Source organism: Amblyomma mixtum, chromosome 2 (assembly GCF_055824585.1).
Source record: "Amblyomma mixtum isolate Tamu chromosome 2, ASM5582458v1, whole genome shotgun sequence".
NCBI classification, from domain to species: domain Eukaryota; kingdom Metazoa; phylum Arthropoda; class Arachnida; order Ixodida; family Ixodidae; genus Amblyomma; species Amblyomma mixtum.
Window position 1 is genome coordinate 114,635,876 of NC_143013.1, and position 27,072 is coordinate 114,662,947.

The following is a 27,072-nucleotide window of genomic DNA, read 5'->3' on the forward strand; positions in this document are numbered from 1 at the left end:
AGGTTGCCCCCGAGCCAGATACCAGGGGCTGAAGCTCAGCAACTGGAAGTGGGCAGCTGTCTTCGTCATCGTCAAGGTAATTTACTCGGCGGGACAATCTGGAGGGCCGACCAGATACGTCCTTAAGAGGACCGGTTCTGCGAGAAAGGCGGGTATTAGTCGCGACGTGTTGAGCGATCATAGAGGGGATGGCCTCCATGACTCTAGCGATGAGGCTTTCCATCGCAGTTTCCAACAAGGTGTCAAATTTCGCATTAAGGCGGGCTTCGAGTTCGGCAAGGGAAGGTTCCGGAGCCGGCGCCACCGCCGTCTCGCTCTCCATAGCGTCCGCGTCGGGGGTACTAGGGGGAGGGGGAGTTGTTTTAGCTTCTAAGGCTTCAATTTTGGCAAGTAGCATCTCGTTTTGTGCCCGGAGAGAAGTTACAAGGTTGTGGAGCTCAGCGTCAGCCGCCGAGCGAGGGGGAGGGGAGAGGGGGTGGGAGGAGGAGGCAACCCTGCCTGAACCGCTTACCTGTTTGCCATTTTTGACGACGCTGGCCCAGGAACCGGCCGCGCCATTCTTGTCCTGAGAGCGGGCTTGCTTCTCCTGGCCGCCGTGTGGAGGCGGTGGTTGCACTGGACAGCTCTTGACGTCCTTCCCGCTAGTAGGCGTCTCTCGTTTTGAAGCATCGCTGCTTAGGTGACGTGGCTGCCTGCCCGTCCCGCTGGATTTCCCGCCCTTAGGGGCGGCTGGCTTGGTATGCCGATATTTAGCACTGCAGTCCCGCGAGTTCGTGGCATGGCCACCACCACAAACCGCACATTTTGGCATACACTGGTGAGAGGCCCGCACCCCCTCTTTTATGGGTGCCTGCTGTCCACACAGGCCACACTTGTCTTGTGTTGGGTTGGGCCAAGAGTCCGCCCGATGGCCGACAGTTCCACACAAACTGTTGTTGAAGCACCCGTGTTGAAGCACCGTCCGTGTTGAAGCAACCGGCGGCCGAATGGCGCCTTCGCCCGCATGCGCTGTTATTCATTTTTAGCGAGATGTTCATGTCGCTGTCGGGAAATTTTCTGCGGAGGCAATCTACAACGTCGTAAAATATTTTCTTCATATTTTATGATAAGCAGTACCTCACTCTTCCGCTAAAACACTGAAACGTGGAAACGTGATATCGGCGATGCCTTCAACATTTTTACAGACCACACGCCATGCTTTAATATACAAACATGTTTCCTTTGTGATGCAGCGGCCCCACTACTGCGGGTAACTTTCCCTGGTTGACGATTAACGACATGCTTTTCGCGATCAGGTTACTCTCACTAGGCGCCGTTTGATGTCTCGTATATGTCATCATCATCATCATCAGCCTGACTACGCCCACTACAAGACAAAGGTCTCTCCCATGTCTCTCTAATTAACCGTGTCCTTTGCAAATTGCGGCTACCGTGTCCCCGCAAACTTCTTAATCTAATCCGCCTACCTAACTTTCTGCCGCCCCCTGCTACGTTTGCCTTCTCTTGGAATCCACTCTGTTACCCTTAAAGAACAGCGGTTAGCTTGCCTTCGCATTACATGCCCGGGCCAAGCCCAATTCTTCCTCTTGATTTCAACTAAGATGTCATTAACCTGCGTTTGTTCCCTCACCCACTCCGCCCTCTTCCGATCTCTTAACGTTACACCTATCATTTTCCTTTCCATAGCTCGCTGCGTTGTTCTTAACTTAAGCTGTACCCTCTTTGTTAGCCTGCACGTTGTTAGCCTGATTCTTGTTCCTCGCTACTGCTTCAGGATCTCGCGGTCTATGAAATGGTTGGTTGGTTTATGGGGTTTAACGTCCCAAAGCGACTAAGGCTATGAGAGACGCCGTAGGGGAGGGCTGCGGAAATTTCGGCCACCTGGGGTTTTTTAACGTGCACTGACATCGCACAGAACACAGGCCTCTAGAATTTCTCCTCCAAAGAAATTCAACCGCCGCGGCCGGGATCGAACCCGCGTCTTTCTGTTCAGCAGCCGAGCACCATAACCACTGAGCCACCGCGGCGGCGTGTCTCTGAAATGAGCCAAGCCGACGGGTGAGTAGTAAGCATTCAATAGATTCCGAACGGAAAGAGTGGTATTATCCGCTCCTTACAGACAAGATATGAACAGACGGCGCGATAAATTGCTTCGTGAACGCAGTGCCCGTAAAAACTGAATATTTGTTTCTCCCTTTTCTATGTACATACGATATTTAATACCTACTCATACATAACGTAACCCATCATTAATAAACATGAAGATCTCGAGCACCGCAAAAAAGCCCAGCCTTACAATTTTTAACTCAAGCGACAACGTCTGGGAAGTTCACAACGCATTCCAATCGAAATCCGGGGCAAGTTTTCTTACACCTGACACCAAAGAGCTTGTTTCTAGGACCGATTTTCGTTCAGATCCTCAGTTCTTTCTGCACCGCGGCGGTTATATTTCTCCTTCGCTTTTTCGCTCAGCTGCTCCCGATCACCGACTGGAACACTCTACTCGAGGTTTCTGCAGAAGCAGCAGGACGGTAACTTTGCCTTATTTATCTGAAGTGCTAAATGCAAAGAATGGCACTGCCAGTTTTATAACACAGGAGTTCGAACCGGTATGAAGAGGCGAGGGAGTGTCGGCGTGTTTCTTCAAGTGGTCTGCGGGAAGTTAAAAGGGGGCACAAAGCAGCTGGAGAAGCGCTCCAAACCATTAGGTTTTTGTTTATTAAATTTGCGCGAGGATTCGAGTTTTGGTCACAAAAGGCTGCCAGCAACGGAGAGAGAAGGTATATTAAGGGCGAGATGTTTCGGCACAAAAGCAGGGGAAGACGCAGTGTCACCATCCTGAAACGTGCCTCATTCCGAAATATGCCGTAGGAAAACATGACGTCAAGTTTTATAACACGCCCAAACAACACTCCACTGAAGATGCCGGACTTGAGAAGGAACAATGGAGGAATGCAAACGACGTGGCCACCACTTAGGTATCGAGAAAATCAAAAGCAATGGGCAACCATTAGCGACTCGAAGAAGCTTCAGTTGGTATAAAGAGGCCATATGAATGCAGGGTAGAGTTGCAAAGGTCACTCTGGTAGCAAAAATGAAGGACATAAACGTCCACACTAAGGTATGCAAGAGAACGGTGACACGTTGGTGCCTCCGGCGACCAGAATGTGCCTCCGGCATTCCAGATGGGTGTGTCACGCAGATTAAATTTAATTACAGCTCTGGCAGAAAAATCACATCCTTGTTGGTCGTGAGTAACTTGCAGCTTTGGTCGACATTGCGACAACTGCGACCAGAGAACTTGATGAAACGCTAAACGCAGCTCGCGTAATGTCGCGGCGAGCACTTCAGGAATTGAAGCATTCTGGCGAGCTCGGAAGTCCAAAGACGGAATTTTAAACCACTGTTAGGCCCACTTTGAATTTAAGTTTCAATTTCTTCGTTCATAACCGACACTGTAAGACCAAACATACAAATGAGCGCGTGCAAGGGCTTCGACAGACATTTGAAATAATTTTACCTTGATGGAAAGGACGATGTGCGCATGTCCGCAGAACTGGAACACCTCCTTTCTGCACTTTACTCGATGCTCCCCTCTGGCAGTGGAGTGGCTTGATGGAGCAGAGGAGATGAGAAATAGTCGCCGTGTGAAGCCGGGCTACCATCAACTCATAGCACCACCCCCCTGTTGTGAGTTGTGGCCAGGGGTGAGCTAAATGTCACAGATGCGGAGCATCTCACCGCCACGCGTAGACATGGCTTGATATTGCGCCAATTTCTTTTGAAGTCCTAAAAGAATAAGAAAGGGTGTTACGGTGGCAGCCTTATGATTCGCAGTCTCTCTATCGTGGCCTCCTGTGAAGAGGGCGGCTGTGGCGTCTTTTGTATGACGAAGTTAGTAACGGGGATACAATTATTAGCACGGATAGAGATCAACAACATAAGGGCGTGATCAAAGAGTTCGACAGGATCAGCGTTGGCTACTAGGGCTCATCCTGTGTACATATAAGGAAACAGAGTTAAAGGCCCCGTTATTCGGAAAATGCAGCGTCGGCGTTGTCTGCGTTGTGAGCAAAAAATAGAGTGGCGTAGCGCAGGTGGCCACCCATCGGAGAAGAACCTAGGTGCCCACCAAGGTGACCTGGCCTTGTGGCGTCTTCGCAACCTGCCCAACAGATTGTAAGCGAAGTGACCACCATGTCTGGTTGCTGTTCTGGGCCGCACAATCTGGAATCTGGGTCTTTCAAGCCCCACCGGTGACAACGCTTTTCATTCCAGGTCAGTGGCGCATCCCTTATCCGTTGCACCATTGCGGGAGTAGTGGTGTGTGAGGACTCCCATGCACCTGTCAATGTGAAGTTGAGAATAATTTCGCATATGAGGGCATTCGGTAATTTTCTCTATGGCGTCGTGTTCTTAAGGCGGAGCTTAAATGTCCCCTTCAATTTTTTTTGCTCTCTTCTCAGTGGTTTTAAACTTTATCATCTCATCACCTTCTACAGATCGGAAAAATAACTATTTTTCTTGAATATCACGGCCAATGTCCGGAAGAAAGTGTAGCCCCGCATGCTCACGCTCACGTTCAGTAAACTAGAATAGCTTAGTCGCTCGAGAGAGGGTTAATCGTAGCGTTATCTGAAAGCGCTGAGAAAGACGGGGGGCAGGAAGCATTGGCTGAGCATGAGGGCTTTGTCCGGAGGACTAAGCACCATGGAAACTGGGTGCACGTTTACACCGACGGCTCAGTGAACCCTATCAGTTCTTCTGTCTCCGTGGTCATCCCCGCAAGGACTACAGAAATTAGAGTTAGGACAGCTCACCACACTTTTTCGACGGGTGCAGAACTCACCGCTCTTCGTGTCGCCATTGAACACATCAGTCAGCAGCCCCCTCAGCGGTGGTCTACTTTTACCGATTCCAAACCTGCCCTCCAAGGCTTACTAGCTGCTCTTCGCCATGGAGCCCATGAACAACTGCATTACTCTGCCATCAACAACGGACATGACATTATATACCAATGGCTACCAGGGCACAGCGGCATAGCAGGCAATCACCGCACGGATGAGGTCGCGCGAACTGCTCACCCCGATGGCGATTTTGTGTCGATCCGGCTTTCGAGATCAGACGCAGTGGGTAGGCTACGCACACTTGCGCGGGGCATCACGCTGTCCGCGTGGAACTCCGGCCAATTTTGCAATTCACGCTTAAAATCCTTGGACCCAGATCTGAAACTCCCGCTTCCATCAGGCCTACCACGACGTGCAGAAACTTTGCTGTGTCGCCTCTGGCTTGGCGTAGCTTTCACCAACAATTATGCTTTCTTAATCGGTATGGCTGATAGCCCTGCATGTGCCATCTGCGGGTATGATGAATCTATAACCCACATTCTTTGTAACTGCCCTGCCTACAGCGCCGAAACGAAATCCCTCAGCCGTGCGCTGGAGCGCATAGATCCACGCCCACTGACGGAAATGAATCTCGGCCACTGGCCGCGGTGACCGTCGGCGGTGAAGGCCTCCAAGGCACTGCACCGCTTCTTGCGAGCTTCTGGCCTGCACGATAGGCTGTGACTTGAACTAGCACTGACTTTTTAAAGTGACTTCAATTTTCTGTTACTGCCTTTTCTCTTTCATTTTTTTATCCCCTCGCCGCCTTCCTCCCATGTAAGGTGGCAAACCGATTATTCTTTCGATTAACCTCCCTGCCTTTCCTCTTCCACCACCTCCTCCTCTTCTCATCGTTGGGAAAACGGCCATTACCATGCCTGCTATACTGAAATAGAAACAAGACGCACCAGGAAGAACTATTGTCTATTTCTAACTGCCCGACCATCGTTGTGTCCAATGAGTAGCTCTGGCAACGAAGCAGATGAACACGGTTTCCCAATTCCGTCATTCTTAGTGTAGAACAGTGAGACGTTTGTCCGCATGTGTGTTCATTCTCACACCATTTATCTGTCTTAAAAAAAAAAAAACAAATACACTCGACGAGTCTGCATTCGAACATACTCAAACCACCATCAATACATTCCAGACTTTCTTTATCGCATGCTTAGCAGATACTAAAAAATGCCTACCTTTAGGCCTGTCTTGCTTTGCAGCTACAATTTAAGCAATAAAGCACCACACGGGAAGCATAGAAGAAGAAGGAATTCCTTCGCCCATAGCGTACTCTGCAATTGTTGGCCTCTGGTTCCGGCTGCACTGAAGAAGAAGATCCTTGTCTGATCAGAAGGGTCACGTAAGTGCATCGCGTATGTATCGGCTTGTCGTATAGGTCACTTGATATCGTCGTGGTTTTGGAAATATGGCGTTCAGGCTGAAGGTTACACTGTATAAGCAAGTAACAAAGGCGTGCGCCTATGCGGAGTAGGTCTTAGTTAATCACAAACACCAGAGGCTTGCTCTGGAAGTATGCCTTCCATTTTACGCCCAGAAATCAGCGCGAAGCTTCCTCGTGGATTGTTTTTCTCGTTCATATCAGCAATACACAGGAATGGAATCTTGCCTGAGCGCTTCGCCATTTCTCTCGCAGTGTGCTGAAACGCTATCAACTCTCCCTGCTGTGCGAATCCAGGCGGAATAGGCGAACAGCGCGATGGTAAAGTTTGAGCTGGACGCGACGTGGGCCCGTGACCTTGCCTACCACTGGCTGGGAGCTCTGTTTTTCTTCTACATCTTGGGTCTGTCACCGCCCATTGCTCTGTGGCTGCGGCAGAGTTTTTACAGCTACTGCGACGAGCCCGATTGTCATGTCATAGTGAAAGAGTTGCATCGCTCGCTGGATATGCGCATCAACCCGTGCGACAACTTCTACAGGTGAGCACCCTGATTCTCTTGCGCTGTTACCCTCAAGGAATTACCTGTTGTTGCTGTAGGGTTGCACCCCGCGTGCCAGTGTTTCGTGATCGTTGCAGCACCATACCCTACACTGCTGAGGACTAACGAGAGCTGTTGATGTGAGCTGCTGTAATTCCATTTTCTGACGTTAAAAGCCGCGTACGATAGGTTTTGCGTGCTTGAAAAGAACTTGTTTGCGGTCACGACTGATACTGTTATATGCGAACTTGACTGTATGGCCATGGGTACCAGCCGGACATACAGAGCTTGTTTTGCAATACCAAAGTGAAAAAAAACTTCACCTGGCGTCTACTATTGTGGACCGCACTGAAGAGATAACTGATCTTCACTTGTTACCGCACTGTCCTCTAATTTGGTGCGTTCGAACACCATGCTACAGCCCACAGAGTGATCAGGGCTCCTTGCGTTATCGCCTCGTGGTGAGCAAGTTCATTATAAGTATGGTTGTCGTTGCTACTACGTGTGTTCGATGCAGCGCTTGCTTATTCGGGTGCAGCGTACGGTAACGACACTTTGAAGTCTTTCAGTCATCAGTGCAGAAGCCAAGCAGGGAAACGGTTGATACCTGTTTAAAGTTCAATGCGGATAACACTCCTTTGCGTCCTCGAGCGCCAACGGGTGCAGTGAATAGTACATCCTGTTTATTTCTCATCAAATTTGTTCCGGTTTTCCCCTGCCACACCAGTCTTTTGCTAAGCGTGCTCCCACTGCTGCTACACATGCACCTAATCGGGTATATGATGTTCGGTGAGCATAAATACATGGGACAGCCTAGCACAAAGCTTCTGAAAAAAACCACACAATGTTAATCACTATCATCGTCTAACTACGTTTGCAAAAGGCAAACGCATGTCCCAAGAATCTCTAATACTTTTTGTGCGATCTGCAGCGATCTGCTATTATAAAAGGTGTTTCACCTAAGACATTACGCAAATTTTCAAAATAGGCTTTTTTATTCGGAAGAGCGCTTTTTTCGGCATAGCTTTGTAAGCGGTGTAGTACATCTTAATAAAGCTGACAAGTGCTAATCCAGCAGGCTGATTAACTGACATTGAATAGTCAACTTTTTTATCACCAGGATTCCCGTCCAATATTCCATAACACGTTTTTTCCCATTGTTACCGCTACTTTTCAGGGGAGATCAGGGGAGTCTCCCCAGCCCGATCCACCGGCTGTGGCATAGTAGCTCTCCCCCCCCCCCTTAGTTTATTTTGCCGCCTTCTGGTGGCAAAGTTTCAATTTTCCTAGGGCTTCGTCTTGTATTTTATAATGGGTTAAAGCCTGCTGTACGTACGTGGTGCAGGCACGGGCTATTAGTTTTCATTCTTTTTGGTTGCCCGAACCTACTGAATGAACGAATGTTAGGCTCCTTAATTATGGCGAGGCGTGTAGCTCACTGTAAGTAATATCCATATCAGTTTTTAGTATTTCAAAACCGCAGTCACTCTGAGCTTCGGTGCTATGGCCCAACAAATTTTGGCTACATCGAGCCAAAACTTCCGCTTCCGAGAAGCTTGCAGGCTAAGCAACCTCTCCAGTACACATAACGTGTCGAAATAGCCAAAAATTGGTATGCCACACAGCACAGGACAACCAAATTTTGAAATTCTAAAAAGTGATATGGATATTTTTGGTGTGTTCTACACGGCGCAGAATTATTAGGGGCCTAAGTTTAATACGTTAAAAGTTGACTAATGTTAGTTAACCAGCCTGCTAGTTAGCATGTCAGCTTTATTCTGATGTGTCACACTTCTGACAAATCAATGCTGAAAAAAGCGATATTCAACCTCTAGCAGACAACTTTTAAAAACTGTCTAGAGTCTTTGGTGAAACAAGTGGTCATGACTGAGCGAGCGTCACGTCGCATACCCCGTGACGTCAACAAACCAGTAGTTTTGTCACTAAACTAGAAGTGACGTAATGAAATGGTAATTGCAACCTGAGGTGACGTCGCCGAATAGAAAGTAATGCCACCGAACAAGGAGTGATGCCATGAACTAACACCACCGGACCGGAAGAATTACGTCAACTCCAGGACAAGTCCACTGCGCTGTCGGGTCATAATGCGGATATCCCTAAAGAGAAGAGGGATATAACACCTGTATCTTAACGATACCTGTGGGGCAGAAACATGGAGGCTCACGAAAAGGGTTCAACTTAAGTTAAGGGCCCCACAGCGACCTATGGAAAGAAATATTATAGGTGCAACGTTAAGAGACAGGAAGAGGGCAGAAGGACGGGTTAATGACATCCTATCGCAATCAGGAGGTCGAAATGGGCATGGGAGAGGCATGTAATGTGAAGGCAACATAACCGCTGGTCTTTAAGGGTAACGGAGTGGATGTCAAGAGAAGGCAAGTGTAGCAGGGAGCGGCGATAAGTTAGTTGGGCGGATGATGTTAAGTTTTAGGGGATACGGCGGCGGGATTTGGCAAAGGACAGGTGTTAAATGAAGTGACATGAGAGAGGCCTTTGCCCAGCAGTGGGCGTAGTCAGGCTCCTTATGATATCACATACATGTGACATTATTCTCGCTCACTCATGTGTCATGACATCACATTCTTGTAATGCGCACGCATCATGTGTCATGATGAGCATACCTCCTCATGCACATACACATGCAAGCGTTACTATAAACAAGACGGTTTCGATACACACCAATCAGCAGCAATAAAACACAATGACTCATGTCATCATGGTGATCATTAAGGTGATCATCAATAAAAATCATTCATGTAGCATGCGTAATCGTACACTTTATTATGGCTAGATGTGCCCTGATTTGTATTACAAACACACAAAACACTAATAACCTACCGAGTGTGAAAGGGACACAAGAACGCTCAAAGCCGGGAGCTGTCGACAGGCTCCCTACGTTTTCGCATAGTAATCACTTAGCTGGAGCAATGGGAGGTCACTGCCATATGTTGGCGGAGGAGAAATACATTTGCCTTTTTGGCAGCACTTTTTGCACCGCGATAAATTTGCTTCAGAAAAATGAAGAAGTAAAGAAATGTCGTATAAATTATCGTTTCTTCAGTAGCTGTGACGACAATCTTCTTTTTTATTTTTACTAAAACATTATCATCTGACAATTTCTGCCGCCGCACGACCTCTACTAAAAACAATTAACTAATGTTACCTAATAACCTTGATAAGTTTTGTTTTCACCACGAAGCATTATATTGCCACCACGTTATACCTCATTCATTTCGAAGAGGACTGCGTACCACAACCGCGTAGGTCATCAAGCAATGCAGAAAGTTGGGCGAGTTGGTAATACATGTTGAACTTAGCAAAGCGCAATAAAAAGACAGGGACAAGAAGAAGAAGAAGCACGCAGGACAAACGCTTGCTGAAAGAGGTAACACAGGGCCCAATGTACTAGAAAGGACTTCAAGCAATGCAGAAAGTTGGGCGAGTTGGTAATACATGTTGAACTTAGCAAAGCGCAATAAAAAGACAGGGACAAGAAGAAGAAGGACGCACGACAAACGCTTGTTGAAAGACGTAACACAGGGCCCAATGTACTAGAAAGAACTTCAAGAAATGCAGAAAGTTGGGCGAGTTGGTAATACATGTTGAACTTAGCAAAGCGCAATAAAAAGACAGGGACAAGAAGAAGAAGGACGCACGACAAACGCTTGTTGAAAGACGTAACACAGGGCCCAATGTACTAGAAAGAACTTCAAGAAATGCAGAAAGTTGGGCGAGTTGGTAATACATGTTGAACTTACCAAAGAGCAATAAAAAGACAGGGACAAGAAGAAGCAGCACGCAGGACAAACGCTTGCTGAAAGAGGTAACAAACGTTTGTCCTGCGTGCTTCTTCTTCTTCTTGTCCCTGTCATTTTATTGCGCTTTGGTAAGTTCAACGCGTAGGTCATGGCTTGAGCTTCCTTTTGTCTTCGATGATGGGCAGCGCAGCGCATGCTGCAATCCTTCTCAAACGATCTCGTAAAAGGCTGCTCGTTGTGCCTGGTCGGAAGTTACTAGCAGGCGAAGCAGCTGTTCTTGTGTAAGGTTGCCGATCGAATCCCGCGGGTTCCTTCGGACATCTGTGCGTCTGTTAAACATACCGAGTTGATTTCGAGCGGTGGTAGATAAAGGCGGGATTTTGCATCAGGAGTTTTTTTCAACCTTGGCCGCTTCTCCGGTTAATTTGGCGAGGGTAGCAGTTGCAAACGGGCTCAAAAGTAAGTGATGCATTTTTTCGTAATAATTTTCGTGCCTGTTTACCTGTCCTTTGTTTCCGGCATTGAAAAACTGCCCGCGAAAGAAGAAAAAAAAAACTATTTCGCTCATGCGCGACCATACTGTAGCACTCTCAACACTTATTTGAACGAGTGAAATACCTCTATATGTGCTGATCATGCACAAGTAAGCGATCGCCGCTCAATTCGATGGGCCATAGAGTGACACAATTATAAAGACGATGGCTATCTTGAAATACGTGGCTTCGCTGCTTTTCGTTTTTTTCCTTGTGTGCTCGGTAAAAGCTCCGCTGAACTGGCTTTCACTGGCCTACCTATCACATAGCAGACAACGGTGCAAACTTTCAGTGTAGCGGACGGATGAATATAGTGGCTCGTTTTCAAGACTGTTGACAGTAGCGTGAGAGAACCACTTGGAGATGCTGATTTTCTCCTCTTTATTCGCTGAAAACGCTTTTGGCAGTGATAGTATACTTCAGCTCACAAGCGCAATGAAGTCCCTATACTATATTTTTTTTATATTTCGGAGACTTCCTCAAATGGTGGAAAAAAGGAGCATGTAGACGATACGTTTTTGTGAAAAACTGAAGTTGCTACTTAAACACCTCTGAAATTTAGGGCAACGCATTTGATCCTACGATTATCAAAAATATGGCAGAATCGATCTTGCCACATTGATGGCAGAAAACATAAGAGGTTCGATGAACCACACGGCAGAAAGGATGCCATCAATGTGCACGTATTGATTACGTCACGAACTTCTCTCTTACCTTTTCACATGCCGGTCTTTCTATCTCAATACGAACAAGGAATCCCTGCAGATACCTCCTCACGCAGCACCTCACTTTTGAAACCAAAACTTCTTTCACAATTTTTCACTTGGCCAAATACTGCAAGCCTTTTTTAACTAATTACTTCAGGGCACAGGAGTTCAGTGCAGAGATCTAGGTAATGAATAGTCAGTTTTTTTTCTTGGCTTTCGATATTGTTACGGGACGGCGGGCCCGCGCAGAGAAAGGCACACAGAAACGCAGGAGACCCAGGCAGAACCGGCCGCGGCGATTCGCTTTCGGTCTCTGTCTCGCTCTCTCCCCTCGCGCTCGCCCCGCGCCTCTTCTTTATTCGTATAGCGCAGCGCGCTCTTGGTCAGCGTAGGTGCGTAACAATATTGACCAGAAAATTACTCGTTCTGGCGTACGCCAAAGCGGATGATGTCTTGGCGACGTTTGAGGAATGCTACAAAATCCAGAAAACAGCAAATTTCACTTACGTAATGACATTTAGAAGAGCAGGTTCCGGCGCCACCATGTGGTGGGCGGGGTTGCGTTTCAATTCGTAGCCAGAGGCGAAATTATGCACATATACTAAGCTTTGCAAAGCATTTACAAAGACAGAAGGAGAACGAAAAGAAAGAAATACGCTGAGCGGGTCACAGCCGCAATTTGCGGTCATCTTAGCGGCCGGCAGGGTATATCTTGAAATGCCGCCCTTGATACCTGCATGGCTTTGCCACAATCTCAACTTCAAGGTTGCGCGCTAAATAAGTGCTTTTGAAAAATGGAGCTGAGACAGCGCAGCAGCTTAGTTCACAGGCAACTGTATGCTATGATCAGACGCTATGGTTCAGACGGATCAACGTCATGCCCTTTTTGTCCTACTTTATTGGAAATGCAACAGTGTTATGCGTTCCTTTTTACATTATTTGATACGCTGTTGTCTAAATTTCAAATTATTTCTCAACTCAACCCTTGCTCTAGTTGTCGCAAATGCAACAGTTTCATGCGTTTCATTTACCTTATTTGGAATCCCCAGGTCTAAATTTTAACTTATTCCTCAACCCAACTCCTGCTCTAGTTATTATCGCCATAAAGAAAGAATGTCATGAAATGCTCATTCGTATATATGCAGTTTTCAAACTGTTGGTAGTTAATAGCGCCAAGAGCTCGTGTTAGATTCTTACTTGCAGTGGCTACAGTTCGTCACTGCTGTGTTTCTTAAGATATTTGCGTTGTGCGACTTGACAGGTTCGTGTGCGGCCGCTGGGCGCTGACCAACGCGCCGTTCGCTGACCAGGCGACTCAACACCGGCTCCGCTTCAGGCGACGGCTGGAAGAGGCCATGCTAGGCGTGGACACCAGGCGGCACGGACAGGGCGCCGTCGAAAAGGCCGCCAGGCTCTACTCAGCATGCAGGTAATAGGCTCTACTGTGCTGCTTCTATGACGCGTCGCCTCCACCTGAGCGATAGCTAGTGTAGTCTTCAAAAGAAAACTCGGGGCGGCCTGAACTTTGTGTTAATCTTGAGGTTTGAAGAAGGTTCGCGACTTTCTGAGAGGTTTTAAACACTTGTCAAGATCGACTATGCACAATCATGTCAATAAATGGAGTTCACTTGGCGCACCAATTACAGTTTATGCATCGTACTTTAGTACATGGCGCTAACAGCTTCAGACAGATAGCTGTCGTCATCGTCGCTGTACAAACTACATCGGGTAGGGAACACAGAAAAGCTCGCAACGACCCGGGAAAAAGACATTGCTACGGACGAGGGCATCGAAGTGATGTAACTCGCACAGTTTTAATTTCCTTAATGGTTGAACTGCATAGCAATACATTAACAGAGAACCGAAACGGAGAGACCAAAATTGAAATTTTCTTCGAAATGTGCGCCAGTCCTGGAACATGATGGATGGTGAAGTGGTTGGCAAAATAAAGAGCGGTGACCATGGGATGTTCAGATATACATATTGTCTATATTTTAAAAAAAGACAGAGTAAAAGTGGTAACAAACAAGCATATCAACGGCTTAATGGCCAGAGTGTAAACAGACAAGCTGAGGTTCTTGCTGGAGCACGGACATTTCTCTGTAACTTAGGAAGACATTCTTCTAGTTCGGCCAATAAATGGCCTCATTACCATATAAACGTAGTCATTGTGCAGTAGGGGTAAAGGTGTGATAGGCAAAAGAAAAAATCTATAACAACGTCCTATTCAAGAACGTGGGCAGAGCATGTTTTGTTGTTCCAAAAAAAAATACAGGCTTGATAAAAAGGGCGACTATGGCTCGAATTACTATTTTGTGTTCACCGATAAGGGTACTGAGCTCCCTCGCAAATTAAGAGTTCTGCTTCTCATTGCTGATTTAAATATCGCATAGATAATTTTTTGACGGCTAATTCGCATGATGCGGATGCAATGCGATAATATATGCCTCTTTCAGGAGCCAGTCTATTGCAGTCCTGATTATATTCAAACCCTGTTTCTTTATTTCTCACTCTCCGATCTATGCAATTTCTGTTCCGATTCCGAGTACGCAACTACTCAGCACATGGCGCAGTCATAGATGGCGTCGGGTCCTTATACCACAAATGGCGCAGTGGCGCGACAACTCACAAATGCTCGACAGCATTGGCTGCTAAAAACAAAGCCACAAGCGGGGCTTGCGAAACCTGGGTTGCTCTCCTGGAGTAAGACGAGGAGGAGTAGCACCCGTAAGCCTCATTTATAAACAGTTAGTTATTTTGCAGTCTGCATGTTTCACGTAGGTCTGTTGTTGTCCGATTCATGTTCGTCTTAGCCATTTTCACTTTTGCTGAGTCATTCTTTCTCCGAATCTCCTTCCTCTCCCCTACAAAGGAAGGAAGACACAGGGAAAGGGGCTGAATGAGAGGGCGACGGTTGAGAGATGGTGTGTGGCAAATCCCCCTAAACACTACCTTGCAGGTGGAGGCTCCACACACACACACACCGACAGGACAGTTTTCGCCCTAATGGCCCTCCTAATGCTCTCTCATTGAAAACACCGCATAACGTACGTGTCAGATCTCATGGACAGCATAGAAATAGCAAAAGTGTGAAAGCTCATTAAGCCGAGAGAACTCGTAAGAGGGGTAAGGGCGTATATTGTGAAGAGGTGTCGGCAAGGTCTAACACAAGCATCATCGTCATCAGCAGCAGCCCGACTACGCCCACTATATAGGACAACAGCCACAATAAAGCAATAAAAAGCGGACAGGCGGGCAGACGGAGCGACAGCAGAGTTATCAGCACCTTTTTCGTATCGCAATGGGGATAATTGTGACCGACACATCATTTCTGGCGTGCTCAATCTCTTCGAATTAGATGTGAATTTTATGTTGACTTTTTTAAACTACTCTCTTGACCTTATTAGCTAAGCCGCCGCGGTGGCTGAGTGGTTACGGCGCTCGGCTGCTGGCCCGAAAGACGTGGGTTCGATCCCGGCCGCGGCGGCTGAATTTCGATGGAGGCGAAATTCTAGAGGCCCGTGTACTGTGCGATGTCAGTGCACGTTAAAGATCCCCAGGTGGTCGAAATTTCCGGAGCCCTTCACTACGGCGTCCCTCATAGCCTGAGCTGCTTCGGGACGTTAAACCCCAATAAACCAAACCAAACTTATTAGCTAAGCTTCTAGTCATCTCTTGCTTATGTCTACTATTCGAAAATTAAGCCAGGTCTGAAACCGCAGTGCTTCTCGGATGACAGCGATGGCATCATGCACTGAGGATTGATGGGCTTACACTGGACAAGAATGTTTTGTTTGTTTTATTATATATATTCGATACAGTCAAATGACGCGAAAACAAGCGTGCACGACCCAGTAAAGAAAAAATAGGCAAAGGAAGTTTTAAAAGGATTGAAATGTATTTAATCAGTGATAATGAATCGAACAGAAACGTATGATTGGCATAGAATAATTAGTTGATCAATTAGAAGCAAAAGTCGTTGCACGGTCTTATAGGCTGGACGGGGATATATTAGGTGGACGGGAAAACATCAATGCCGACAAATTTGAAAAGATGCGTGATTTATTTCGAAATGCATGTTCTCAGAGCGAACGTGATTAATTAATGTGAGTAATTAAGAGACAATGTAAAACAAAGTGATTTAAATTGATCATATAACCTATGAGATGATTAATCAATCGCAACAAATGACACCAAAATTGCGCATTCATGCGCTAATGAAGGCCAGTGCGATGCTAATTAAGAAAAACATTGGGGAGTAATATGGTTAATTAAGCAAAATTAAAGCGAGGACGCATAAAAAATGAAATGATTTTACGTAAATATGGTGGCGATTACACAACGCGGTTGCCATGGTGACACGAATATCAAAGAGAGGCAGAGAAAGACGAGTACCATGGAGGCATCAATGCCTTCGTATTCTCTCAATGCGGGTTGCCGCCCTTATCTCTAAGTTTTTTTTTTCTGTGTACCCCGTGCTTGCCTATGTTTCATTACCCCGGCATCTTTTCGCCCCTTTGCAATAACAGACTGATCATTACGCATGCCCCGAGATATTTGTATTGAGCCACATTTAACTCATTGAACCTCCGCCGCTACTGACGGGCATGGAAAGAGTCATACGGAAATGCGGAAGGCCTGAACGACCGCAGAAGGGCAACATCTACTCTAAAATGACAGTACTGTGAGCGAATTGAGTTGGCGAACACGGAACGCTCACGAAATCTAAGGCCACATGCTAAAGCAATTGGTATGCATCAGTAGCGTTGATCTCACGTGATCTTTTAATTTTCGGAGGGAGAGGGGGAGGGCGGCTGTGGCGGTATGGGAAAGTACACCGACGACCAGCGGCGATTGCAGGCGGCTGCCAATGTAATGGGTCCTGCGTATTTTGTGCCCCGTCTTTAAACCACGCAGTGTGAGGGTGCTGTGAGTGATCAAGTTTCTAGCATGGTCTCTACCAGCGTTCACTCGAAACCGCGACACAGGTTTCCTGATATCTGCGAAGTAGCTGGTGGCTGATCATAATGCCTCTGTTGTGGTGTTATGCGCAGCGCGTTATGACATGCACGCATGTGTACAGAGTGTCTTTTGATAGATGCGAGAGCACTGAATATCTTTTGGCTCTAATCATGCCCAATATGTGCGGATGAAAGTTTCGAATGTTAGAAAATTGTTAGGTACTGCTATATAATTTTGCAGTAAAATCGGCAACAAATAATGCAGCAAAATATATCTTTTACAGTTTTTACGTTGATCGCATCGAGCAGTGGAGATTGCTTTCAAACCAATAATAAATGCTTTTGACGATAACAAATACGATATTAGCAAACAAAAAAGCAAGTCTGCTGACGAGAGATCTGTGGATATTTTGATTGTTAGAGTGAAATCTTGCAATATATAAGGAAACTGCGTCCATACACTTGTTCCCGTTCAAAAATGTTTTTGTCAAGAATTGGTGGGTATATAGCGTTGCAAAACATCTTACCCTAAAGCGCACAAGCAATGGGCTATACACGCTTGTGAGATTATAAGTTCGTGAGAATGAACTTTCAGCCCCGAACATGGGAAAACTGAAGCTCACAACTTTGCTTGTTTCTATACCAGGTACCAAATATTCGATGACAGCTGCCAGCTCAAGGCCGTGGTTTCTCTGCTTGCTGAAGTGAATATCACGTGGCCCTTCTCGAAAGAACAGTCACTCACGCTGGGCAACGTGTCTGCCATCACAGCTCTCACCAAGCTGCGGATGCGGCACGGCACTGACCTGCTCTACGTTGGAGGTGTTTCCGCGGCAAGTGTAAAGCTTGGGCGTCGACTTGTGCTGCGCATAGGCTCCTTGCTACCGCATCCTCAGCCCATGCTAAATGCCACGCAGCTGAGCAGCGCCGTTGCCAACCTGGCACTGATGATAGGCTCGGCTTCTGTGGACTACACATTCCTGGCGCAAATGGTGCAGTCGCAGGAAGAGAAGTTGAGCACTTTCATCAATGATACCAAGCTTGAACACGACGAAGACACCTTGCTGACCTTTGATAAAGCCAACTACATATTCTCTGGCTATAACTGGACGCTTTTTAAAGAGGTGGTAACTGCCGAGCTTGGCTACGGACTAGCAGCTAAGGACTACATCTCCGTCAGTAACCGCACCTTTAAAGCAGTAACTGGCGTCCTTGAAGATGGTGTGGCCATGCACGCATTTCTGGGTTGGCGCCTGGTTCGTCAGCTGGCACCAATGGCCTGCAGCCGAGCTGGGCTCGCGCTCGCACAAGCTGTGGGTGGCGACGTGGATCTGGTGTCGGACTCGTTAACCACCAGCGCCCTGGACAGACTGCAAGAACACATGCCCATGGCGGTCGCTGCACCTTACATCCACCAACAACAGCCGGGACACTCGCGGGAAGACCTCCAGCGGTATGTCGGCCACCTGGTGCAGAGCCTCAGGGAAGGACTCAGTAGCAGCTCCTATCTTAGTGCCAGCTTTCGCAAGACAGCGTCTAGGCTGATGAGGAAGATCAAGTCACACGTTCTCTATCCTGACTTCTCGCACCTCGACGTTCAAGTCGACCGGCTGTACAGGTAAGAGCGACTAATTTGTGTTGGAAATGCTCTGAAGGGATGTGGGTACCTTTCATGAGGGCTTTGTTGTAACCTTTTTCCCTCCAATTTTAGTGTGACTAATTGAAATTAATATTTTAGTCGCAACCGGTACAGTCACGCGAAATGAGATTTAAAGCCCCCCGGAGGTGACCGCAATACTGTCGCACTCTATTGCTGAAGACGCCGCCTTGATGCACTAAAACACATTGCGGCAAACCGCTGAGTGACTGCATGCTTACGCATGGGGCAGCACCGAACTGGTATTGCTTCATGATGCGGACTCGTACCACGGAGTGCGTGTGCAAGTCACGTGGAGTGCGGTAGCAGTAAAAATTACATGCAGTTGTGGACGCAGCTTACTCTACATTAGATTCTTACATTCAACAACAGTGTCTGCAGCCTTTGCTCTGAACATAACTGAGGTAACTGATCGCTCCCGTTTGATTGTTTGCTGAAACCGCGAAAAGGAGAAACGCACAAGAATTAACTTTGCATAAAGTTATCAGAATGCAGGGCGGTAGTCCTTCAGCACGGGCTTCAAATGCGATATTTACATTATTCAGCGTGCTCATTGATTCCTCACTTTCTCAGTTTCTTTCGCGGTTTAATTCCTTCTTTCTTACTTGTTTTCCTTTTTTCATCGTTCTTCCTTTTTTGTTTCTTTTTTGGCTCATAAAAAAATCAGCATTATTTTTAACATCCTTGTGAAAAAATATTCACCAACGATATCAACTTCGCATAGGTTGCACAGTGTAGAACCCTTTAGATTGCGATTCTCCGCGTGTCATTTTTAGGTCAATACTCTTAAATTTGTAGGTAGGTAAGCATCACACCTCATTGGAGTTGGAACCGAGAGATTTTGCTCCGCTTCTTGCAATCCTTTGCGAATAAACAGGCCGGATCGCACGAAATGGCGCATATTCACAGAGCAGGTGGCGGTCTAAAGAAAATGCCATGAATTTTTTTTTAAAAAAAAGAAGTAATACGTATAAGAATTAACGCCTCATTAAATGAGCCAGCGGCGCTATGCTTTTGTCACTGGTTCCATGCTAGCGGGGACACAATTCTCCAGGATGCGTGGCTGAAAATTTTTATGTATGGCTTTTCCATATGCCGACGACTGCCTTATTTTATATTGCATCTTAAAGAACCCAAATTTAACTTTTATGCCCACAACTTTGATCTCAACAACGCACGGATAACAAAGCTCTGCGCTTTGGTCGGCGCTAGAACGTCCTGCGGGCTTTTGTTCCCGATAGCACCTGTTTCTCGTTCCAAGGCGTTATCGCTGTTGTACTTAGGAGAGATGATTACAGCTTCTAAAAGTGTGCTCTTGATACGAAAGCAGTGTGCATGAAGGCATAGTGTTCGTTGAAGGACGCACACTCTGTTTGGGGAATGCTTAGTGGCCGCTGAAAAAGTGCTTTTCAGTTGTTAATAAGACATTTGTGCAGTTCTACGAAATGCGTAAGCGCCCTGCATGGCCTGAAGTAACGACGCTCGAACTTTCTCTGTCACAACACATTCCGGACTGAATTTTAGCTAGTAATTAGGCAGTGAAAGAAGTTAAAGTTCTGTAAATTGTGCTAGGTGTAAGCAGTTCGGAAGCTACTGGGGAGCGAAGCTGCAGCGCAGACAGCGTTAATAGGCGGCCAGATGAACCTCACAAAGGGGTTGTTTATTGGCCTGAACTCTTCGCGCTGAAAAAAATGGGTAATTCTGAGATTTCAACACAGAAGTGCTAGTTGACTCGGTGCGGCCTGCAGCTTAATACTACCGGCTTAAGACGACTGTCCTCCTATCGTGTACTTCATACTAATCATGCACCGCGTTTACTATAGAATTTTGGGGAGAAGAGTGTTTTATTGACGACTCATGCACTCGCAAATTGTAAAAGCAGGAAAACGAATATTAAGTTGAATGAAACTGCTATCATATTGCGCATATATGTGTTATACATATCACAATACACTCTCGTTATTTCCGCCGTCATTAATGCTCGCAAGTCAGCATAAAATGGTGCTGCAAACGACAATTGCCTCTAAAGCTCACTGTCACTTTCTTCGCCACTACGCAGTTAAAACATTCATTGCTTTCACTTATATATGCGATAAAACAGTATGGCATTATAGGATTTACTTTATTCGGAACTTATGTAATATGTCGCCGTTCATACAAGCAATTTTCTTCCTATTGCTTTCAAAAACCTTCTCCTCAAAATATCAGTCCAATAATTAAAAAGCTACAGCCACTTCCTTGCTAGTTTTTTTTATTGGTGTGGGGCAATGGGCTGTTCTAACGCTCAAGAAACTCGTGCGAAGATTTCACAATAACTTGTTCACGCAAAAGTTGCTTGTTCTTTGTGCATCATCATTCAGTCGTGTAAACGCAGTTTTCTGCCCATTGCCAAAGATATTCATGTACAGCTAGCTTATATTCTCCGTGTTGTACTTTTTTATAAACCGTTACTCCGGTGTTCAGGGGAGACAACGCAATGCGCACGTTTTGTTCACAGCTGTACAAGACGCATTAGAAGAGCCCGACAGACGAGACTCATTGCTCAGGCGAAGTTCATTTTCTCAGAGTTATTGCAAATTGATATAAGAAGTGTGGGTATTCGCACGGAGGTGCGGAAAAAAGTCTCTAGCCGAAGGTCTAGCAGATCATTGTGTATTACCTTTCTCCTTTCTGTCCTACGGATTTGTGTACATTCGTAAATATGCAGCAGCGTCTTATGACTCATATTTGCTCAAACAGATACAAGAAGCAGCATATACATTAATCAAATTCACAAATTATCTCAGAATAAAGCGGTGTACATTGCCAATTGTTTGGCCGCCGGGAGAAGGAAGTTCATGTACACAGTTATATAATTGAACACCAGCAGAAAAAGGCCCTATTCCTCTTCAGTTATTGAATAGATTAATCACTTGGAACGCAGTCATTGCTCGCTGACTTGTGAGGACACATAGGAAGGAGAAATGAGGCGCTTTGAAAAAAAATGGCAGAGGCTTAGCTTGGTTAAGCCCGGTAAGTTGCGAAAACAATAGCCCTGGCTGCGCCTGGTTTGGCTGGTCACGTATAGCGAGCGCCTCCCCCACGGCAGCGGCGCGTCGAGGATTCGCTGGGACGGTCGCGACGAGCCGAGTTGGGGGGGGGGGGGGAGGCGGTTTTCCACAGCTGGCATGACGTCACGTACAGCGAGCGCCCCTCGCGGCAGCGGCGGGCAGCTGCGGCATGGAGGATTCACTGGGACGATCGCGACGAGCCGAGTTGGGGCCCCGCTTTTACACAGCTGGTATGACGTCACACATAGGTCACGCGGTAAAGGTCAATGGTGGATTCTCCGGGACGACGGCCTAAAGCGGAAACCTCGAGCAGTATTGCTTTCGCAATAAAAAATCTGCGCAGTTTAGAACTGCGTTATAAATTTGGTGTTAGATTTTTATGGCGCAAGGGAATCTCTGGAGAAGAGAGCGTCATGGCGCCAGTTATTTTCTTTCACTCAAGCTCTCAAGGTGCGGTCAAAGGCCCCTTTCCTAAGCATTTCACTCTAAATATGCCGAACACCACACCCTGGAAAGCTTCTTCCCATTGTGTCACCGGTGGGTACCCGGCGGCTCTGGGGATCGAACCCCGCACCTACAGCATGCAGAGCACGATGAACTTACACGAGGTATCAGACGGGTATCTGGCAAGGTCGGTGTTCGCCCACAGTGGAAGACGTACACCACATCATTGACGTCCGAGTGTTACAAAATACTCCTTGGCTCATGTGGCGTTCCTACAAATATATACAATTAAAGATGTCTCAGTTTCATTACGCTGTCGATGAGACTCACTGAAATTTTCGAAAACGAGTTCAATGTAAGAAAATACTTTACAAAGTGAAAAAAGCTTCCTGGAAGTGGGCCCTTCAAAGCAATATATCGAAGACGCCAGCAATCACTACAGTGGTAGCAGTTTCAGTGGTTCGTGTTGAACATACTCGTACAAAAATTTTGAAAATTGGGAAATTGTATGAACTTTTTATAGAAATATCGAAGGTAATGATTCATTAATGTGATATCGACAAAAAAGTTTCTTTTAAATTGTTTCTATCTATCACATCGAATAGTTAAGACTGCCACAGAACACCAATGGGGAACGCTTTTGATGGTAGCAAAAACGCTAATAGAAGAAAAATAAAACACTGCCGTCCTGTGATCTGCGGACATACTTACCGCTACAGTGAAACCTTTCATTATATGAAAACATTGCGTTCATGAACGGTTTCACCGATCAAAATTGGTTGTGTTCAGAATTCCTCTGTATTTCTGGCTTATTAGAAATATGTGCCTGAATGAACCTCCCGTTACCCTTTCCTTGGGTGGGCTTCTATAAATGTAGACTTTAAAATGTGACGTCGTGATCTTTGTCGAGCGCCTCCTTTGGTACTTCTGCCTTACCGCACTTTTTGGGTTTAAATAACTGCCTTAATTGTTGCACTATTTTTGTTTGAGATTAACAATTCGGTCTGTGACTGCTATTTTGTGCTCATCCAACTTTCTCTGAGGAGTGCAATATGCTCGCACAATGTCCTCACTCCTGCCATCCTGCCGCCACTGTCCAGGCACATACCGGACTTCGAGGGTGACTGCCTGAACATGACGCTGGTGTTACTCAGAGAGGGCAGCTCGATCCACTACCAGAAGCTGGGGAGGGCGGTCGCACTATACGGCGAAGGCTGGCACGTGCCACAAATCGCTACCGAGCCTTCGTTCGCACTCGAGGCCGACTCACTGTTCGTGCCACTGGGCGCCGCCACGGTACCTCTGTACGTGACCGGTGCACCGGCACTGTGGAAGCTCGGAGCCTTGGGCTCCGTGCTGGGCCGCCAGGTGGTCGGCAGGGTTCTAGACCTGGCCAACGCGTGGCAACAGTTCACACCACCCAAGACGAGCTGCTTCTCCAACGCAAGCCTGGCGCAAGCATACGCGTTGCATCGAGCTCACTACGCGTTCTACATTGCTCTCACCCATGGAGGCAGGGCCCTGGAGAAACAGCGCCTGAGAGGCCTCGAGCGCTTCAGCGAGGACCAGCTGCTGTTTGTGGCCAGCTGCTTCACTCTTTGCAGCTCCGACAAGGAGGCCGCCACAGCAGAGGCCGTGTGCAATGGAGCGGCACGCAATAGCCGCAATTTCGCAGTGGCGTTTAGGTGTCCACAGAACGCGCCGATGAACCCTAAGGATAAGTGTGTCCTCTAGATTATCGCCTTAAAAAACCAGTGTTCTTTCGGCGCGTATGTAGTCGAATGTTTGGACCCTCACCGGTATTAGAAATAGTTGACGCAATATTAACTGCAGTTTTTCATAAAGGTTTGTGTGGAGAGTGCAAACTCGCTGGTGTTCCCAATTATTGACGCGTGGTCATTCGCGTTGCTTATTGTGATATTGCAAATGGCTAAGAAACTGCTCCATCAAGGGAGAATTTTGATAGAATGATGGTTTTTTTTAACGCGATAGGGCTACCGGTCAGCATAAAAACTACCGTGCGCTTGCGTATCGAGAAAATGAGGGTTGATCGAAAGGGTTGTGGCGACACAACTACATAGCCTCTTGAGTGTAACTGAAACCGCTCACGACGGTCGCACTGTACAAGAGTGATGACATCACTACACAATTCCTCATTGGTCTACAGTGTCGCATCTTCAATCCACTACCGTTACGTGGTGCCTCTGAAAAAGAAAAGCAGTTGTGATTAAAAGAAAAGAATAGTCGAGCTGGGATTCGAACCGCTTCCCGTAAGGTCGTGAGCCCGGCGGCATAGCATAAAGATGGACCGTAAGTGTCTCCCGGGTTTTCATTTCTTGCTCCATTTTTGTTTCGCGAACGTTGCAGACGAGAGCGAGCAGAGCAATAATGGGTAGATTAGGGACTAAATTAGTCCACGGGTGTCCACTCCTGATTTTCTTCATTTCTGGCCACTGTAGGGAAGAAAAAGCGGTCAAAGATAAGTGTACATATCGAGACGGAAACAAGCTCACAGTGTGTCCCCATTATGTGCCCATTTCTGCTTCCTCATTGTTGCGCACTTTCGCATCCTTAGAATGCATTGACAATTACACCAAACACTACCACTTTTCATTTCAGCATCCTACTGTCCATTAGGAATACTCAAAATAACATCTGACATCATTAGTACCGAAAGGATAAGGCATTGGCGGTGTAAAAGTAAACAAATAAATTAACAGCGTACACAATGCAGCATGCAATCACAACATATACTAAACTCATACGTTGGTCCACGAAAAATTAACTTGAATATTAGTGCCCAGTAGCCATTTGGTCTCTTTGGGTATGAAAGACACAGTGCGTATATGGTTTGCATATAGCAGGAAATGGAACCAACATGCTTGCTACATGGTCTTATGGTCTGTCGGCACAGCAAAGCGTAATTTTCAGTTTTTGAAATTTCACTACTTCTCCTTCCGGTGCTCTTTGATCATATTTTGTCGGTGTTTGTTCGTGACGTGTCGTCGACAGCACTAGTAATAAGTTCTCACTTTGCCGTGTGCTCGAAGTGCAGATCTCTGGTAGAATCTAAAGTTTTTGTGCTGTGTTACACTTGCGATAATTATTTTTGTGTGTGTGTGCTGCAAGACCTGCTTCCGTTATAACGGATTCAACACCAATATATTGTTCGCGGCTAGATGAAGAAGCTTGTGGTGAGGGCGGGTGGGGATGCGCTCTTGTTGGCAGGCGTCAATTAGTCATATAATCGCCTTCGGTTATCTCGTTCTGTGCTCATCGGCTTGGCGTTCCTTTACCTTTAGTTTGGTTTGGTTTGGTTTGGTTTGGTTTGTAGGGTTTAACGTCCCAAAGCGACTAAGGCTATGAGAGACGTCGTAGTGGAGGGCTCCGGAAATTTCGACCACCTGGGGTTCTTTAACGTGCACTGACATCGCACAGTACACGGGCCTCGAGAATTTCTCCTCCAAAGAAATTCTAGCCGCCGCGGCCGGGATCGAACCCGCGTCTTTTGGGTCAGCAGCCGAGCACCATAACCGCTGAGCCACCGCGGCGGCTCCTTTTATATTTAGTGTGCGGTGCGAGGCAACCTCATCATCCTGGCCATAGAGCTTCTTTGTTTTGCATTGGTCTGTGGTCACGTGTTCCTGGTCCGCGCAGCCAGGCTATGCTCTAGCCTGCCCAACCAGAACTGACTTGCCTTTCGTTCCACCACTGCCCATCATACCGAACACACTATACGATGAACTGCAGTCGACACACCGACGAGACCTTATAGCCGCATTAAGCCTAAAATGCAGCCCACACGTGACCGCACAGCCTAATGACCATGCCGTGCGGTGCGTCCATGCGCCTCCATGTTGGCTGCTTCGTGGGCCAGCAACCGATTGATCATCCTTTCATCTACCGTAATGGCAAGCCCTTCACCTTCTCTGTACAACCATTCTCCATGCTCACTGTCATTCCGCTCTTCATATCGTCAACGCCATTCTAGTCCGCGATCGGGCCGATCGTTCTGTGGCTGGGGGTTTTGTCACGGACTAGAAGACGAAACGGGCCGTGCCGTGATGAGAAGCGATCGCGCTAGGACCGCAGCCATTTAGTCATTCTATCACTATCCGTCATGCCATTCTGCACTCATCGGCTTGCCATCAGTAACGCTTTTTTTCTGAGTTTTGGCGGCCTAAGTCCGTACGTTGACACTAAAGTTTAAAAATATTTCTAACTACATATTTTGAATAGTCGGTAATGGATGCCAATTCAGCTCCATAGTGCGGAGTCCTCCTCGACTGGACTCATTTACTCTCTGTATCTTTGTTCTCATGCTAGCAAACGAAGTACAGTCAAGCTCGCTTTGAATGGTCGCAGAATAAACATCAGCTCACCACGAAAAAGTGCAGTGCTGCAGTCAAAATATGCCTTAGGCAAATGGCAGTTCATATCATATTCGACGAACAACTGTGGCACCACCACTAGGTACCTTCCAGAGAAATCTGCTAGCGTATGTGGGTGGTGGTGGTGAAAACATTTATTAATCATAGAGAGAGGTGTTGGGGGTCGTGACCTGAAGGGTCACGCCCTTACAACCACTAGGTGGGATGCCTAGTCAGGCACACCATTGGCGTTTGCCGCAGCCCGGGCGCGCTGCGTTAAGGCCCTTTGGGCCTCGAGGGTGCAGCAACCGGACAGGGTCGCCTCCCAGTCCTCTCGGGTGGGGTTCGGGATAGGGGGTAGGGATGGGTTCTGCTGGCAGGCCCACACCATGTGGTAGGTGTCAAACACCTCCCCACAGTGTGAGCACCGCCCGTCAAATTTAGGATCGAAATGCTTTAGAATTGCCGGGCACAACATCGTGTTGGTGAGCAGGCGCAGGAGTACCCGCTCGTTGACCTTCCCCAGCCCTTTGCATGGGCTGGGAAGAGTTTGGTGAGTGGATTTCTAATAATCGCATATTTCCTTAAAAGTGTAAATCGGATTGAAATGGAAGTCCTGGTCGGCGTCGGGTGCCGTGGGAAATGCCCGGAGAGAGAGCGCGCGGGCGGCGGCGTCGGCTGCCTCATTTCCGTGGACGCCTTGGTGACCTGGAGCCCAAACGATAGATCGGTGCGCGGGATCCGAGTCTCGGC

General features: G+C 47.2%; 1 protein-coding gene across 1 annotated transcript in view; it reads left to right on the plus strand.

The window, feature by feature from the left end:
* Positions 1-26,645, plus strand: part of LOC149360638 (endothelin-converting enzyme homolog) — a 40,745-nt gene extending 14,100 nt beyond the window's left edge. Inside the window, exons 2-5 of the mRNA XM_089572424.1 lie at positions 6,535-6,818; positions 13,099-13,266; positions 17,445-18,416; positions 23,050-26,645. Coding sequence (XP_089428550.1) covers positions 6,598-6,818; positions 13,099-13,266; positions 17,445-18,416; positions 23,050-23,683 — 1,995 coding nt within the window. The 5' untranslated portion in view covers positions 6,535-6,597 and the 3' untranslated portion in view covers positions 23,684-26,645. The remainder of the gene's footprint in view (positions 1-6,534; positions 6,819-13,098; positions 13,267-17,444; positions 18,417-23,049) is intronic.
* Positions 26,646-27,072: the final 427 nt, after the last annotated feature.